This window comes from Sinohyriopsis cumingii, chromosome 2, assembly GCF_028554795.1.
Source record: "Sinohyriopsis cumingii isolate HCF-2022 chromosome 2, ASM2855479v2, whole genome shotgun sequence".
Taxonomy (NCBI): domain Eukaryota; kingdom Metazoa; phylum Mollusca; class Bivalvia; order Unionida; family Unionidae; genus Sinohyriopsis; species Sinohyriopsis cumingii.
Genome location: NC_142962.1, coordinates 74938693 through 74953566, shown reverse-complemented (window position 1 = coordinate 74953566; position 14874 = coordinate 74938693). Strand labels below are relative to the sequence as shown.

Below are 14874 nucleotides of genomic sequence, written 5' to 3'. Positions count from 1 at the left end.
TTCCTCTCACTCTTTTCTCGCATGTGTACGTATGTAGAAATGCTCACGTATATGAATCGCCCGTGCGCTTGTGTTACATAATAAAACTAAGCCAAAATATGTTTAAAAAGGTACAAAATCTTCGTTTAATTTTGGTATTACACAATTATTCTGGTAATTACTTTTATTCCGGTACTTATTCAGGTAAGTACCTTTATTCTGGTTGATCTAGTAACTGCTAAATAATATATGATATGGACTGAATCAGTCCGTAACATAAGTCAACCCGTGATGAAGCCAGAGTAAGTCTGGTCCAAAACAGAAAACACCTACCTGTTGCATCCTGCCAATGGGAGGTAACCCACTATGAGCAGTATGTCACGACATTTCGCGTTATTACCCGGAAGCTTCCTTATTTCTTACAGTCTGTGCTTCCTCGATTGCAACAGGGTTCATTCTGTTGAAAGGAGTTGACTATGCCAGTTTTGCTATGAGCGAGATGCCTGAAATATCTGCGCGTGGGTCCACGGACTGGCTTAATAAAGTCCAGCTTCATGGGGTTCTGTTAAAAAAGCTCCAGGGACAGTCGTGCAAGTGGTCGAAAAGGTAGGCCAGCCGTGACACTACATAATTTTTATATTGATTAATTGATTTATTGATTTGTTGATGAATGCGTTGAGGTCTTATATTCCTTTTTTTTTCTTTCATTTTATCAAGATACAAAGATTTGTTCCACACCTTGGTTTGATTTCCTATAGGGAAGATATAATTTGAAGAAACAAATGTAATGATTACATTTTAATTTGTACTTGTAGTCCTTCTGGGAACGAATGTATAACATGTTTGTTATTCAGTTTGATATATTAGTCCCGAAATGTGGACTTATATTGATGGGTCGTTTGAGGGATCCATCAATATGTACATGACAGGTTTGGGCTGATCTGTCTTAAGTTTTGTATTACGTACACTTAAATATGCATTTCTGAATGGGAAATTTATTCACAGATTCACAGACATAATTTTGTTGAGAGACTAGTACACTCAAATGTTGTTAACCTGATGTGTTTTGCTTTTTCGAGTAATATATGTACTAACCCTCTAAAATTATATACTACAAATGACGTTCAGTAGATAAGCAATAGTCTTATAGAAGTTGGCCTCTATGATTAGACTGTAATATGTTTTGACACCCTTGATAATTAAGAAATTCATGTACAAGCAGGTGTACCAGTGCACACTGGGATGTTGGTGGGAGAGAAATTATGTATCCACAAGTCTTTTCATTTTCCAGTACCACAGAAAGGATCCTTTACCCACACTTGACCTCTCTCTCTCTCTCTCTCTCTCTCTAAGACAATGTATATTGATTATTTGGGTTCATTGACAGACATCAGTACAATATACATATATATTACAAGGATGGCACAGAACACTGTTAAGCTTGTTATTGGCATTGAGCAGTCAAAATATAAATCCTAGTATGTCAGTTGCAAACTTTTTGTATATAGTAATATTGTACACTTGTGCTGAAAGACCACCACTTGTACCAAAACATAATGGTCTCTCGGGTCTCTCATAACCGGTCCAAATGCTATCTAATCAATGAATTGAATCCTCATCAACACCAAATTCTCTCAAGACAGGTGGTATCTTACAGCAGTGGTCTTTCCATACATGTTTTACCATATTATCCTAAAGTTTTATTTGAATGTAGTTACTGATGTGATTACTTTAATGCAAAATTTAAAGATGTATAACTTCTTCGACACCAGGAAAATTTGTCTCACTGTTAACAGCCTTAATTAGCAACAACATGACAACATACATTTGTCCTTAAATACTTTATATATATATCACAAATCTTCAGGCATTTTACTGCATATTCCAATCCCCCAGCTACTCCTTTGCCTCCTCCCAGCAGAATAATGCTGAACCCCATCCCTAGTCAGCATCTCAGGGGTCATAATACAAAATGTGTCCCATGTATGTATGCCTGATTTTGCAGCATATTTGGTCAGAAAATATTTGAGGATGTCACTATAGATAAACGTTACACGTTTAACCTTTGACCCATACCAGGGAGCCCATAATGATATACTTCTTGCAGATGGTCTTTATAGGGACAGCATAACTACTTCGTACTGTGACTCTTCATTCATTGGTTTGAAAAGGAGATGTAATGGAACAGACAGACACACAGATGAATGGACAGACTGATCGTATCATATATCTCGTATGTTATTTAAAAAAAGCATGAGGATGAAAACTGTTGAAAGATTACACATAATAGATTTTGTCATAAATTTCTTTTCATCATATTTTTTTATACATTTATGTTGTTAACACTGGATGTCTCACATAAGACTTGTGAATTATAAGAACAAGTATGTGTCACAGAGCTCTTCTTGCAGTCTGCTCTGGCTGATCCTGCCACCCACCTTGTCTGACTGTGTCTCAAGCAGACCCTAATGACTCTCCTTGGACTGATGATTTTCTAATACTGGTTCCTATGAATGTGGGTTTTTTTCTTACAAGACTGGGAGAATTTCGTTAGTTGGTGTTTTGCTGCATGGCAACACTTGAAGGTTATGTTGCACCAATGCAGTTGGAGTTAAGTCCTCTGTCCAGTGAAACACAATGGCAGCCATCTTAGACTGACCCGATGGCAGCCGTCAAACAACCCCACACCATTCAGGTCAGAAGTTTGGCATGCTAACTGCAGAGCTACAGTATCACCTTATAAGGAAATTACAGTGGTGGAGCAAAGATAAGAGTGAAATTATAAAATGAAACAAAAGATAGTAATAATTAAAGCAAATAAGTTTGAACAGAGTGCAGTTTTATTCATATGTCTTGACTGTAATGAGCCAATCAGTAGATTCCCACTTTTCTCACCTGGACCCCCCAGTTTTCCAATCATGAACGGTTACTTCAGTTTCCGGAAATTGAGGCTTCCTGATTCTCATTGTCAAATGTTTACAGAGAGCTTTGTGCCTTAGTGTGTTGATTGTTATTTTCATGAAATTTTCACCTATCCAAGCAATTTCCCCTTTATTTATTTGTATATCTTTCAGCTTGACTAACATAATTAAAATCTCAGAGTATTACCCCTAATGAAGAGTGAAATTTCGTTGTCTTATACACTTAACAGCCTTAACTGCAACTTTTAACAGCCTTGAATGCAACTTTTAACTTCTCTTGAGAATGTTTGCAGTAAAATATAAGGATACTAGTAAACAGACATTGAAGTTTAATTATTTTTTTCACAGATGATTAACCAGTTTATGAATTTATATATATCTTTTCATCATATTTTCTCTTCTTCAGTGACAGTTATAAAAACACAAATGATTCAAGTGGGCATTTTATTTAACATATTTTATGCATGGTCACATTCTGTAACATAGATCTAACAGCTTATTAGCCTACCCCTCTGTAAATTAGTCCATATATATATATATATATATATATATATATATATATATATATATATATATATATATATATATATATATATATATATATATATATATATATATACACACACACACACACACACATATGGCCAATATACATAGCTTTTTTCTTAGGACCAAAATATGTTAAGTGGTGAGCTAGCAGGTTAACAGAGGCTGCCAAGTGACAGTGTAGGGAAGTTGCACAATCTCTCTCTCTCTCTCTCTCTCTCTCTCTCTATATATATATATATATATATATATATATATATATATATATATATATATATATATATATAATGTTGGTATCAACAAATCAAGAATTGTCTTTTTTTTTAAGTTCTCCTTTAATTTGAAAGTTCCTGATCCATCATAATTTGATAAGTAGATTTTGGTTCATGCCATGACTTGTCCCATTACAGATTATTACACATATCAGCTACTGTTTTTTTGCACAGTAACTGTTTATGATGTGAACCTGGCTAGTATCAGCTGATCATTGTAGGTGAAGTTGTACTAGACTGGGTGTTCCCAAACCTGTCAGTGTATGTTAACATTTGGTAGATATCAACTCCCACTGCTTCTTTTTATGTGGGATGTGAAAAGAAAAGGAAAGAGAATAATGTAACAAAAATAAATGAATGAGAAGACAATAAAGACAGGAGGCTCAGGTTCAAGATAAACACATCAAAATTTTATCTCAGAACTACATATAGTGGATCTCACATGACTCTGTCTCACATGACTCTGCAGTTGCAGAATACAATGGGCATGCCAAGAAGAAATCCACTAGATAGATTTTAAATTATAGCGTAGTATAATGAAATCCTATCAAGCAAAGCATGGTCAACAGGAAGTAAAGACCATGTATACCAAATTCAGTAGAACCTGTCTTGAAAGACCGCTCCTTCCACCAAAAAAAATAATGGTCTCTCAAAACAGGTGGTCTTTCATAACAGGTCATAACATTATATAATCAATAAGTCAATGCATGGCCATGCTGGTCTCTCAAAACAGGTGGTCTTTCATAACAGGTCATAACATTATATAATCAATAAGTCAATGCATGGCCATGCTGGTCTCTCAAAACAGGTGGTCTGTCATAAAAAAAACAGTGGTCTCAAGACAGGTTTATTGTGTTAGAATCAATATGGCTCCATGTTTTTTGTTAGCACAGTTGAAACTTGGTAATGCAATGATTATAATGTGCTGCTTTTTGTTTAACTACATTGTCCAAGTACTCTCAGTGTGTGTGTGTGTTTTTAACATAGCTTTCACAATCAGTGTCTTATCGCTGTGACGTCTTCATTGTGGCAGTTTATATTGATGTCTAGCATTGGGGCATCATGTCTCACCAAGTCACATTATCCTGACACCAGGCTGAACAGTCCTAACACTAACCTCTTAATGCTGAGTGCCAAGCGATGCAGCTGTTAGTTCCATTTTTATTAGTCATTGGTATCACACTGCTGAGGTTTGAACCCACAACCTCCCACATCCCGGAGTTTGCCTCCAAGTACTAAATGCTCACCCATATAATACAAGTCAACATACAGTGGTCTCTAAGTGTGTGCTGACTTGATGATGATCTTAGATTTTGGACATGTGTGGCCATTTGACCATGTACTTCCAATTGAGCTGCCTCATTATAATGGTCCCTTTTATAATGCAGGTCATGGAAACCATTACAATACGACTTTGTATTGCTATGAATAACATACCTCAGTATGATGCAACCTGTGCTGTAATATGATACATATGTGTATAACTCAACAAAACAAGTATTAATGTAGGAGATCACTGTACACCTCCAATCTTCAACTGTTTTGATTAAAAATTCAATAAAACATTTGGTGTTTTGTTGTTTGAGCTTGAAGTTATTGTTTTTATTACTTTGTTAGTAGTGGTTGTTGAAATGCTGCTATTCTTTCACTAACAAGAATCATTCAACCAGCATTCTGAAAATCCTGGAAACTCTGCTGTTGTAATATATAAAATAATCGGCATTCCAAAAAATAACTTTTGATACAGTTGTCAATTATTAGATAACCTGAAAGGTTCATAAAACTTTTCCCAGTAACTGTCAGTTTTTGTTCATGTCGAACTGATCAGTTATAAGTAAAAGATTTTAGTTATTTTCTTCTATATTTTTCCAAAAATAATTCATTGTTGGTCAGAACTGATTGATTAGATCTTTTTAACTGTTTTTGCTTGCAATAGAAGAACTGCATCTGAGAGTTATTGTTATTGATGTTGGCATTTTCAAGGAATTTAATCAGTTTATGTTGAAAATTCAGACATCAAACGTTGCATTTCCGTTTTGTTTTTTTCTTCTCTTTTAATTACAAAAGAACACGCTTTAATTTAAAATCAATCTGACAATGAATTTATTTTGTGTGATTAAAAGAAGGAACAAATTATACACTATGTACTTTAGCTCAACTCTACGACTTGGAGGAGTTACTGTATTGGCATCAATACACATAAAAACATAGAGATACTCTATGTACATTCCCAGGCATTGCAACCATTCTTTCTTACTAGGTCTTAGGCAATGATTTTTGTAGTTGGTTTTGTAGTACCTTCCCCTTAAAGTGGTTGGAATTCTGGCCAAGTCAAACCAAAGACTTTTAAAAATGGTACTAACAGCTGCCTCGCTAGGCACTCAGCATTAAGAGGTTAGTGTTAGGACTGGTTAACTGGGTGTCAGGATAATGGGATTGGGTGGGATATGATGCTACATGTCTGTGGCATGATGCCCCAGTGCTGGACATCACTGTAAGGTGTAACACTGCAGATATTGTAGCGATATGACTACAAAATTGTTAAAGTTATTTTAAAAATCAAAAACACATCTTTCTTCATGACCATTAATGTTTACAGTGACTGCTGACTGAAAGCTTCCTAGAGGTGAATATGTCATCATTGATTACTCTTTTGTTATATACAGTTGACACTTGCCATTTGTAATGGAACCTCAGCTTATTCAACTGAAACATTTCACAATTCCGACATTCAGTAACATTGTGTATCCTCAATTAAATATCAACTTTTTCTATTGCTTGAAGTTTTTGTAGCCGTTATGCAAAGAATGTCTTCATTTAAGAATTAAGAATGGTACTAATGCCATGTTGTAAGTGAATTTCTGCAAGTTTGAAGTCAGCAATACGGAAACAAAGAGCCAGTCTGTTTCCATCATGCATGCACTGTATACTTGCAGTAATAAATGTGTAGTTGTAGTGCTAATTGAATTTAGGGAGGTGATTTCAAGCTGCAGACACCATGTATCCAAAATTAAAATAATTAATTACTGACGGTGCCCTGCAAACATTGGGTTAATTAATGTGGAGTTCCTACTTAAAATAATGTAGCTTCCCCCTGTTTGTTGGCAATCAGTTTCAGGAGTGAAATTGTTTTCCCTGGGGTATTCAAGAATTAAAAATGTAGGTGGGAATTTTCCTCTGATTAGAAAACAGGGAGAATTTTCTAAATAGGAGGACATTTCAGAAGACATAAAGATAGATCCTAAAATATGATGCATACCTTTCACACATTCTGTTGATTTTAAAGAGGGATTTTTGTCGAAATTGGCATGATTGTGCCATCTAGTGTTTTATGATACATATCTACAGTGCTTTACTACTTCTTTTAAGTGCATTACACAAGTGGTCATCAAAAATATCATAGCAGTAGAATTCTCAAAATATTTATCAATGCAGCATCTTACGCATACATGTTAGATTGGATGGAATTTATGGAAAATCTGTTGAAAATTGATGGGACAGCAGTAGTTTGCACAATGGTGAACCCTGTCTATACAAGACACTTGAGTAACCAAACAGTTTTGTCCTCTATCATACAGAGGTTAATTAAAAATAAATAAATGATGTCCATGACGCTTGTTTGCAAGTGTCCTTTATATTGAGGTATCTGCCAATACATGTTTTATTGTATTTATGTATAAATTGAGTTTGGTGTTTGAGAAATGACTGCTTCTGTGAATATGATATTATTTACTGTCAGGTGTTTATAAGTTCTGCACTGTGATTTCGTGAGAAGAACAAGCAACTAACAGACTGCATTTTATTCCCACAATTCAGGAACAGAGGGTATGTTTATAGTCTGCTCAAACAATTGATATTCTATTTATAGTCACAAGCTGTATCTGTGTGTTTGAAGTGGCTGCTTGGTATTGATAAGGTATGGTGGTACATTTCATTCAGCCATTTGCTGTACATCCAATTCAGTAAACTAGCTTATTCATTCAAATATGCTGACATAATTATAAATGAATCATCTTAAGATGAGTACATGTAATAAGTTTGCTTATATGACAGATCTATTTTTGTTGACTTCTGCTATCTATCATGGCATATTTTTCTACCAATTAGCCACTTAAAAAAGTTATCTTATTCTTGCAGAAGTGTCTATATCACTACAAATAATTCATTGTATTCATTCACATTTGTCTCCATAACTACAAATAAGTCATCATAATCTTTTAGATTTGTCTCCATAACTACAAATAAGTCATTGTATTCATTCACATTAGTCTCCATAACTACAAATAAGTCATTGTATTCATTCACATTTGTCTCCATAACTACAAATAAGTCTTCTTAAGATGAAAAATATGTTTCTGTAATTTAAATCTAAAGGCGTCATAATGGATTTTCTGTGTAGACAATAACACGATAAGTTAATATGTTGATGACTTTGATGATGTTATCTTAACCACAGTCAGCGTACTGTGGAAACTACGGCAACATAATTGAACACAATAGTTATCAAATGAGCATGATTAGGGAAACTTACAGCTGTTGTAGCCAATAAACATCTGAGAAAAGTAAAGAGGAAAACAATGCATTGAAAAGTTGATACCTGATTTTGTTTATTTTGGAAGTTGATTTACGAATTCCCGTACAACTTTATGTTTTAAAGTATTGACAAGCACCTGAAAAATTGTCTCTGGATTTGACTTAATTATCTCCGCTACATAGAAGTTAATAGTTTTTTATTTGTGGGTTTAACGCCATTTTTCAGCACATGGTGGGCTATATATGGAGGCCAGTATGTTTTGGTGGAGGAAGAACCCAGAAAGAACCACCAACCCATGGGACATTACTGGCAAGCTTTCTCACATACCCACATTTGCTGAACCAAGAGTCAAACCCATGTGGACTGAGGTTGTATAACAGTGATTTGTAAAGGCAAGCACATTGGATGACTTGCCAGCCTGGGGCCCAAGAAATTAATTGATGGAAATAAGGAACAGAACCTTCTGTTGATAAATTATTATTTAGCTTTGGAAAAATATATTAAGTTGATGCAAAATTTTAAATATATACAATTCAGCATAAAACTAAAAAAGCTACATATTGTGATATCACTTGATCAATAGTCATGATTAAAATTATATAAGTAAATTAAATACCAGTTTAACTCGTTAACTCCACATGGTGACCACTCTGGTGGCCTAGTGGTTAGAGTGTCCATCTCGGATGAGGGAGGTTGTGGGTTCGATCCCCAGCTGAGTCATACCAAAGACTTCTAAAAATGGTACTAACAGCTGCCTTGCTTGGCGCTCAGCATTGAGAGGTTAATATTAGGACTGGTCGGCCTTGTATCAGGATAATGTGACTGGGTGGGACATCATGCTACCATAAGAAATTGTTATATATCTAACAATCATCCTTTCTCAATTCCTTAAATAGAATTAGTTGCATCTTCTTCAGCCTTCCTATCAAATAAAACAACATGAAATGAAACCAAAATACCAGCTAAAATCATAATATTGGGAATTTATCTATGTATTTTGCCACCAATGAGTGCTGCTCAGATTTAATACAACTTGGATATAATAAATTAATGACTGGAAATAAGATGTTGTACACCTTGTTTTTTTTCTTCTTCATCTGTCATTCTTCTTGTGTGAGGTTTTATATTTTCCATATGTTGACATTACTTCTTCACTTTTCTTCTATTTATTTACCAGCAAAATATTATGTAAAGAATTACTCCCATTGCAATACCAATGGCTAAATATTCATAAGTTATATGTTTATCAGAAGTCTGTTAAAGTCATATGTTTATCATAAGTCTGGTAAATTCATATGTTTATCAGAAGTCTGGTAAAGTCATGTTTATCAGAAGTCTGGTAAAGTCATATGTTTATCAGAAGTCTGGTAAAGTCATGTTTATCAGAAGTCTTGTAAAGTCATATGCTTATCAGAAGTCTGGTAAAGTCATGTTTATCAGAAGTCTGGTAAAGTCATATGTTTATCAGAAGTCTGGCAAAGTCCTGTTTATCAGAAGTCTTGTAAAGTCATATGCTTATTAGAAGTCTGGTAAAGTCATGTTTATCAGAAGTCTGATAAAGTCATATGTTTATCAGAAGTCTGGCAAAGTCCTGTTTATCAGAAGTCTTGTAAAGTCATATGCTTATTAGAAGTCTGGTAAAGTCATGTTTATCAGAAGTCTGGTAAAGTCATGTTTATCAGAAGTCTGGCAAAGTCCTGTTTATCAGAAGTCTTGTAAAGTCATATGCTTATCAGAAGTCTGGTAAAGTCATAAGTTTATCAGAAGTCTGGTAAAAAATGATTTGGTTGAGGTTGTCTAGGAATTACCAAAACAGCATCAGGATGAGTTGAAAAACCTCATATAGGCATTATATATGTTCTGTGTAACTAAACCTTGTTCATTTGATCTTTCATTTAAGTAATCTTGTGATTTTGCTCTGATCTTATTTAAGTCATAAATTTTTTTATTTGTATTTTTTATCAGCTGCTCTACCATCTCATATATCTCTCTTTTGTCATTGTTACCATTTGGCTGAAATAAACGACATAGAAATGTTTTGTGAATGTTGAGATTTTAACAATTTCTACGTCAGTGATAACTGTTGCTTTTGTCATATTCATAGGTGTTTTGTAGCACTATTTTATGGTTGTAAATTTTGATACTATCTCCAGTATCAAAGAAAAACAGAAATGTTTCTGTTGATTGTTCACCTGTTTTCTATGGAAAAATATTGTTCTTATTTAGGTAATAAAATTTTAATTAATTTGCATCTTTATGTTCTCTTTTCAGTTCTAATAGGTAAGAAACACTTAGTTCAGTTGCCTCTAATCTAATATGCAAATTAATATCAGGTCGGGAACTAATGCTTAAATTTTACAAAAATGAAGTAAACCTTATTTTTCTTTTGGATGATGTACAATTCTGTGAAATACTTATTAATGTACGTAAGATGTATTCAGCAAGACACGATGGCACATAGTTAAATTCAAAAGTAGTATATATTGTTTGTAGTCTTGTGTTACCAGACATAGAAAAAAAAACATTTATTTATTGCTTTGCCATTTTATTATGTAGAGAAAGACAATCTTTGTGGTTTTTTAAGTAACAGTTAGAAGACCAAGACCTATTATTTTGAAATCAGTACAGTTGTAATATGGTATCTGTCACAGTTGTGTAGCTTTCTCATTTCTTATATGGTAATAGCTTGTTAATGTGAAATGAAAAAAGTACACATCATAGACACAGCCTGACTCAACAGCATAGCCCCATTCACATTAACACATTACAGTGGGACACCTGTATCTTTAGATAAAATTCTTTCTGTTGCCGTGATCATATGCACCCTCCAAATAAGGAGGGGGAAACACTTCAGAGAGAACGAGAGAGAGAGCATCCTCCTGAAAGGAAAGAGCAGCATCTTTCCACCCGCAGTATACTCATTTGGAAGCAGCACATTTGTTGTTGAGCATTGTCTCACAGCAAGGATTGAATGCACTCCCAGACACCTTATAGAGAAGTAATACTTAAACAAGCATGACAAATTTTCTTTCCATTAGAGGTTTGAGCAGTGCCTGTAATGGAGTGTGATTGCATCCAACCATCGCTCATCTTCCATCCCTCATCTTTAGAGGAGAGCCACCATCCTCATATGGTGCTGGACAATTCACACAGTTCTGATAAAGATCTGCAGCATTCTAGTTCTTTCCAACAGACTGCAGTCACCATTTGGTGTGGAGTCCGGTGATTGGTCATTGACAAGATACCATTTATCAGCCACCAGACACTGGGTACCAACCAGTGAGCACCAATTGTAGACTGTAGCTGTTCAATCACAGAGCTTAAGATTGGATATTGTTCATTGAATACAGTTCTGTATAGACTGATTCACAGTATCAAGTCAGAGAATTCATCAATATGCCGTCTTCCTCTCTACTACCACTTAATCCAGCTCGAGGGAGAGTTATCTTTTATGCTCACAACTGGGAATGGGGATCAGACTGATTTCAACCCCCATCGCTACTTCATATGTTTTCTTTTACAGATGTGGAGTTTCCCTAAATGATTTTTTGTGTATAAGAGTTCACAGATGATCATGGGGAGAGGACTCGCCTCCTTTATTGTCCCTACCTTCCCCAAGTTAGTTTACCAAGTTGTTGGAAGGAAACGGTCTCTTCCTTTGTTTAAAAGTGGTGAATGCATTCTATCACCTCCTTCCCACAAATTTGTATGTGCAAACCCTTAGGTTCAGGGGATACTAAGATCCTTTTCAGTGTGGAAAGGCTCCCCATCAAGGACAGATCTTCTATTGCTCTGTCCTTTTATTCTGTAAACAAGGAGCTGTTACCAAGATTTACCAAGGTCAGGGATTTATTAGGCAATGTAAAAGGTGGACAGTTCCTCCTTCGCCACTTTGATCTTTAGTCTTTTTTTAGTTATAAGGTACGCTAATTTGACTGGCCATTCAAACCCCCCTTCTTAGACGTTACAAGTGGATATGGTCATGGGCCCGACTCCTGTTCAGGCATTATCGGCATTGGAGTAGGAGGCAAGATTGAGTCTTGCATACTGTCCTTTTCTCAAATGATTTGTTGTCAACTGAAGGAACAATATCTGTATCCTGTCACTTTGCAACTCGTACCAGAAGCAGTGACCAGAATGTTAGTACTCTCCTTGTCCATGGTCATTTTGCTTTCATTGGAGTTGGTCTACCTCCACAGGGATGTTGTGCTGGACACTTCAAAAGTCTTGCTAGATCATAGATAGAATCTGCTTAGGGCTGCTCATTTGGATGCAGATACTCCTTTGGAATATGTGGCAGTCCTATTCCTTCAGTTGCCTTGCATGGTCTGTAGGACCATCAACACTGATCTCTCACTTTGGTGTCTGATCTGTTAAAACCACTCTGAATTGATCCAACATGGACTAAACCTTTGTACTGTTTTAGTTTGAAAAGGGAATGCAACCACAACATTCCATTAGGTAACCCTTTTTTCAAGCTCCCTACTGAACCTTCATCCAAGAAATATTAGAGGCTAGATAGGCAGGTGGAGGAAGCCATGCAGGCTCCTCCCCCTTTCCCAAACGTTGAGGGGTGAGGGTGGTGGAGGAGAGCAGTCCTAGGGATTGCTCTGGCAATTCATTTCTCTATGGCAGTGCATTACTCTTCCTTCACTACCAGTAGGTTATTGGTTAGCTTTATATTTAAAGGTCTGTTGGCCAACACAGGTGATTGTTGGGTTTATTCTTTGACAAAGATGGGCTTACACCTTCAACTTGATGAACTCCATCCTCTTTCAGGCTCCCAATTCCATTTCATCAGTCACAAATCTCCAGATTAAAGAGGTGCACATCCTGCTACAGAAGGACACAGTACAGGGGGTGTAAACATTTTTTCTCACAATTCCTTCTACTCCAGGATTTTTCTGGTTGTTGTTGTTGTTGTTGTTGTTGTGGGGTTTAACGCCATTTTTCAGCACATGATAGGCTATACATGGCGGCCAGTATTAATGGTGGAGGAAGAACCCGGGAAAACATCGGAAAGAACCACCAACCCACGAGAAGCTACTGGCAAGCTTTCTCACATACCCGCATTGGCTGAATCCTAGACTTGAACTGCCGCAGACAGAGGTGAGATGGCAGTGATCCGTAACGAAGAGCGCTTTAGACCACTCAGCCACTCGGGGCCCCTGATTTTTCTGGTACCCAAAATGGGTAGAAAGCTTTGAGTAATCATTGATCTTTCTGTGAGAGGACACAGTACAGAGGGTGCAAACATTTTTTCTCACAATTCCTTCTACTCCAGGATTTTTCTTTGGACCCAAAGTGGGTAGAAAGCTTTGACTAATCATTGATCTTTCTGTGAGAGGAATCATTTAAAATGGAGACTGCATTCCCATCTTCCTCCATTTTTGAATCGAATATTAGCAGTCAGTTTCTCTTCCAACATCAAGTTTAAAATCAACTAAAAATTGTATTCTCTTGATCGTTTGGTTTCTTATCACTTAATTATTTCTGCTTCATCCTTTGTTTAGTTGGTAGTAAGTATTGTTTTATGTTTATTATTTCTTCAGGTCTGTCTCTAATAGTTTGTAAAACTGCAAATGTTTCTCCTTGTCATTAAATCTTGAAAATCAGAAAATGTTTCATATATTAATTTCTGCAGTTCTCAGATTTATTATTTCATTTATGCTCAGATCAGCAGTTAATTTATCAACTTGATCACTTTGTGTCTTATATCAACTTGATCACTCTGTGTCTTATATCACCTTGATCAATCTGTGTCTTATATCAACTTGATCACTCGGTGTCTAATATCAACTTGATCACTCACTGTCTTATATCAACTTGATCACTCGGTGTCTTATATCAACTTGATCACTCACTCTCTTATATCAACTTGATCACTCAGTGTCTTATATCAACTTGATCACTCAGTGTCTTATATCAACTTGATCACTCACTCTCTTATATCAACTTGATCACTCGGTGTCTTATATCAACTTGATCACTCACTCTCTTATATCAACTTGATCACTCACTTTCTTATATCAACTTGATCACTCAGTGTCTTTTATCAACTTGATCACTTAGTGTCTTATATCATTCACATTATTATCCACTACATTTTTACCTGTTCTTATGTCAGTATGACTTCATACAATCTGCCCAGTACCTGCATCAGTTCATTTTAAAGGATCACATATGTTTGTAATACTGTTATTGTTTCAACTTTTTTCATTGTTAATTAAATAATCAGTTCACTGTTAATTGAGTAATCAGTTCACTGTTAATAGAGTATTCAGTTCACTGTTAATTGAGTAATCAGTTCACTGTAATTGACTCACTGAGTAATCAGTTCACTGTTAATTGAGTAATGAATTTAACTGAGTAATCAATAATTTGTTGTCCCCATATCTATTCCTTTAACTTATCTTGTTCTCTTTGCTCCTTTGACTGATTTATGACATTTCATTATAATAACTTGCTTCCTTGATTTACTTAATATGAAAACAATATGTAACAAGCATGCCATACAAATCTTGTTTCTTTATTAATCAATTAATGATGTTAATTAATCTGTCTATTGTACCCATTCATCATTGCCTGCATTCTCAATCAGCAAGATTCTTGTAGAATTGAG

At 35.5% G+C, this 14874-nt stretch overlaps 1 protein-coding gene across 3 annotated transcripts in view; it reads left to right on the top strand.

Moving 5' to 3' along the window:
- Nucleotides 1-336: 336 nt before the first annotated feature.
- The window catches only part of LOC149805198 (pleckstrin homology domain-containing family D member 1-like), a 106771-nt gene continuing 92233 nt past the window's right edge, over nucleotides 337-14874 (top strand). For all 3 annotated transcript variants that reach the window (XM_089948347.1, XM_089948342.1, XM_089948350.1), the window contains exon 1: nucleotides 337-585. In XM_089948347.1, the coding sequence (XP_089804473.1) occupies nucleotides 470-585 (116 nt within the window). In that variant the 5' untranslated portion in view covers nucleotides 337-469. The remainder of the gene's footprint in view (nucleotides 586-14874) is intronic.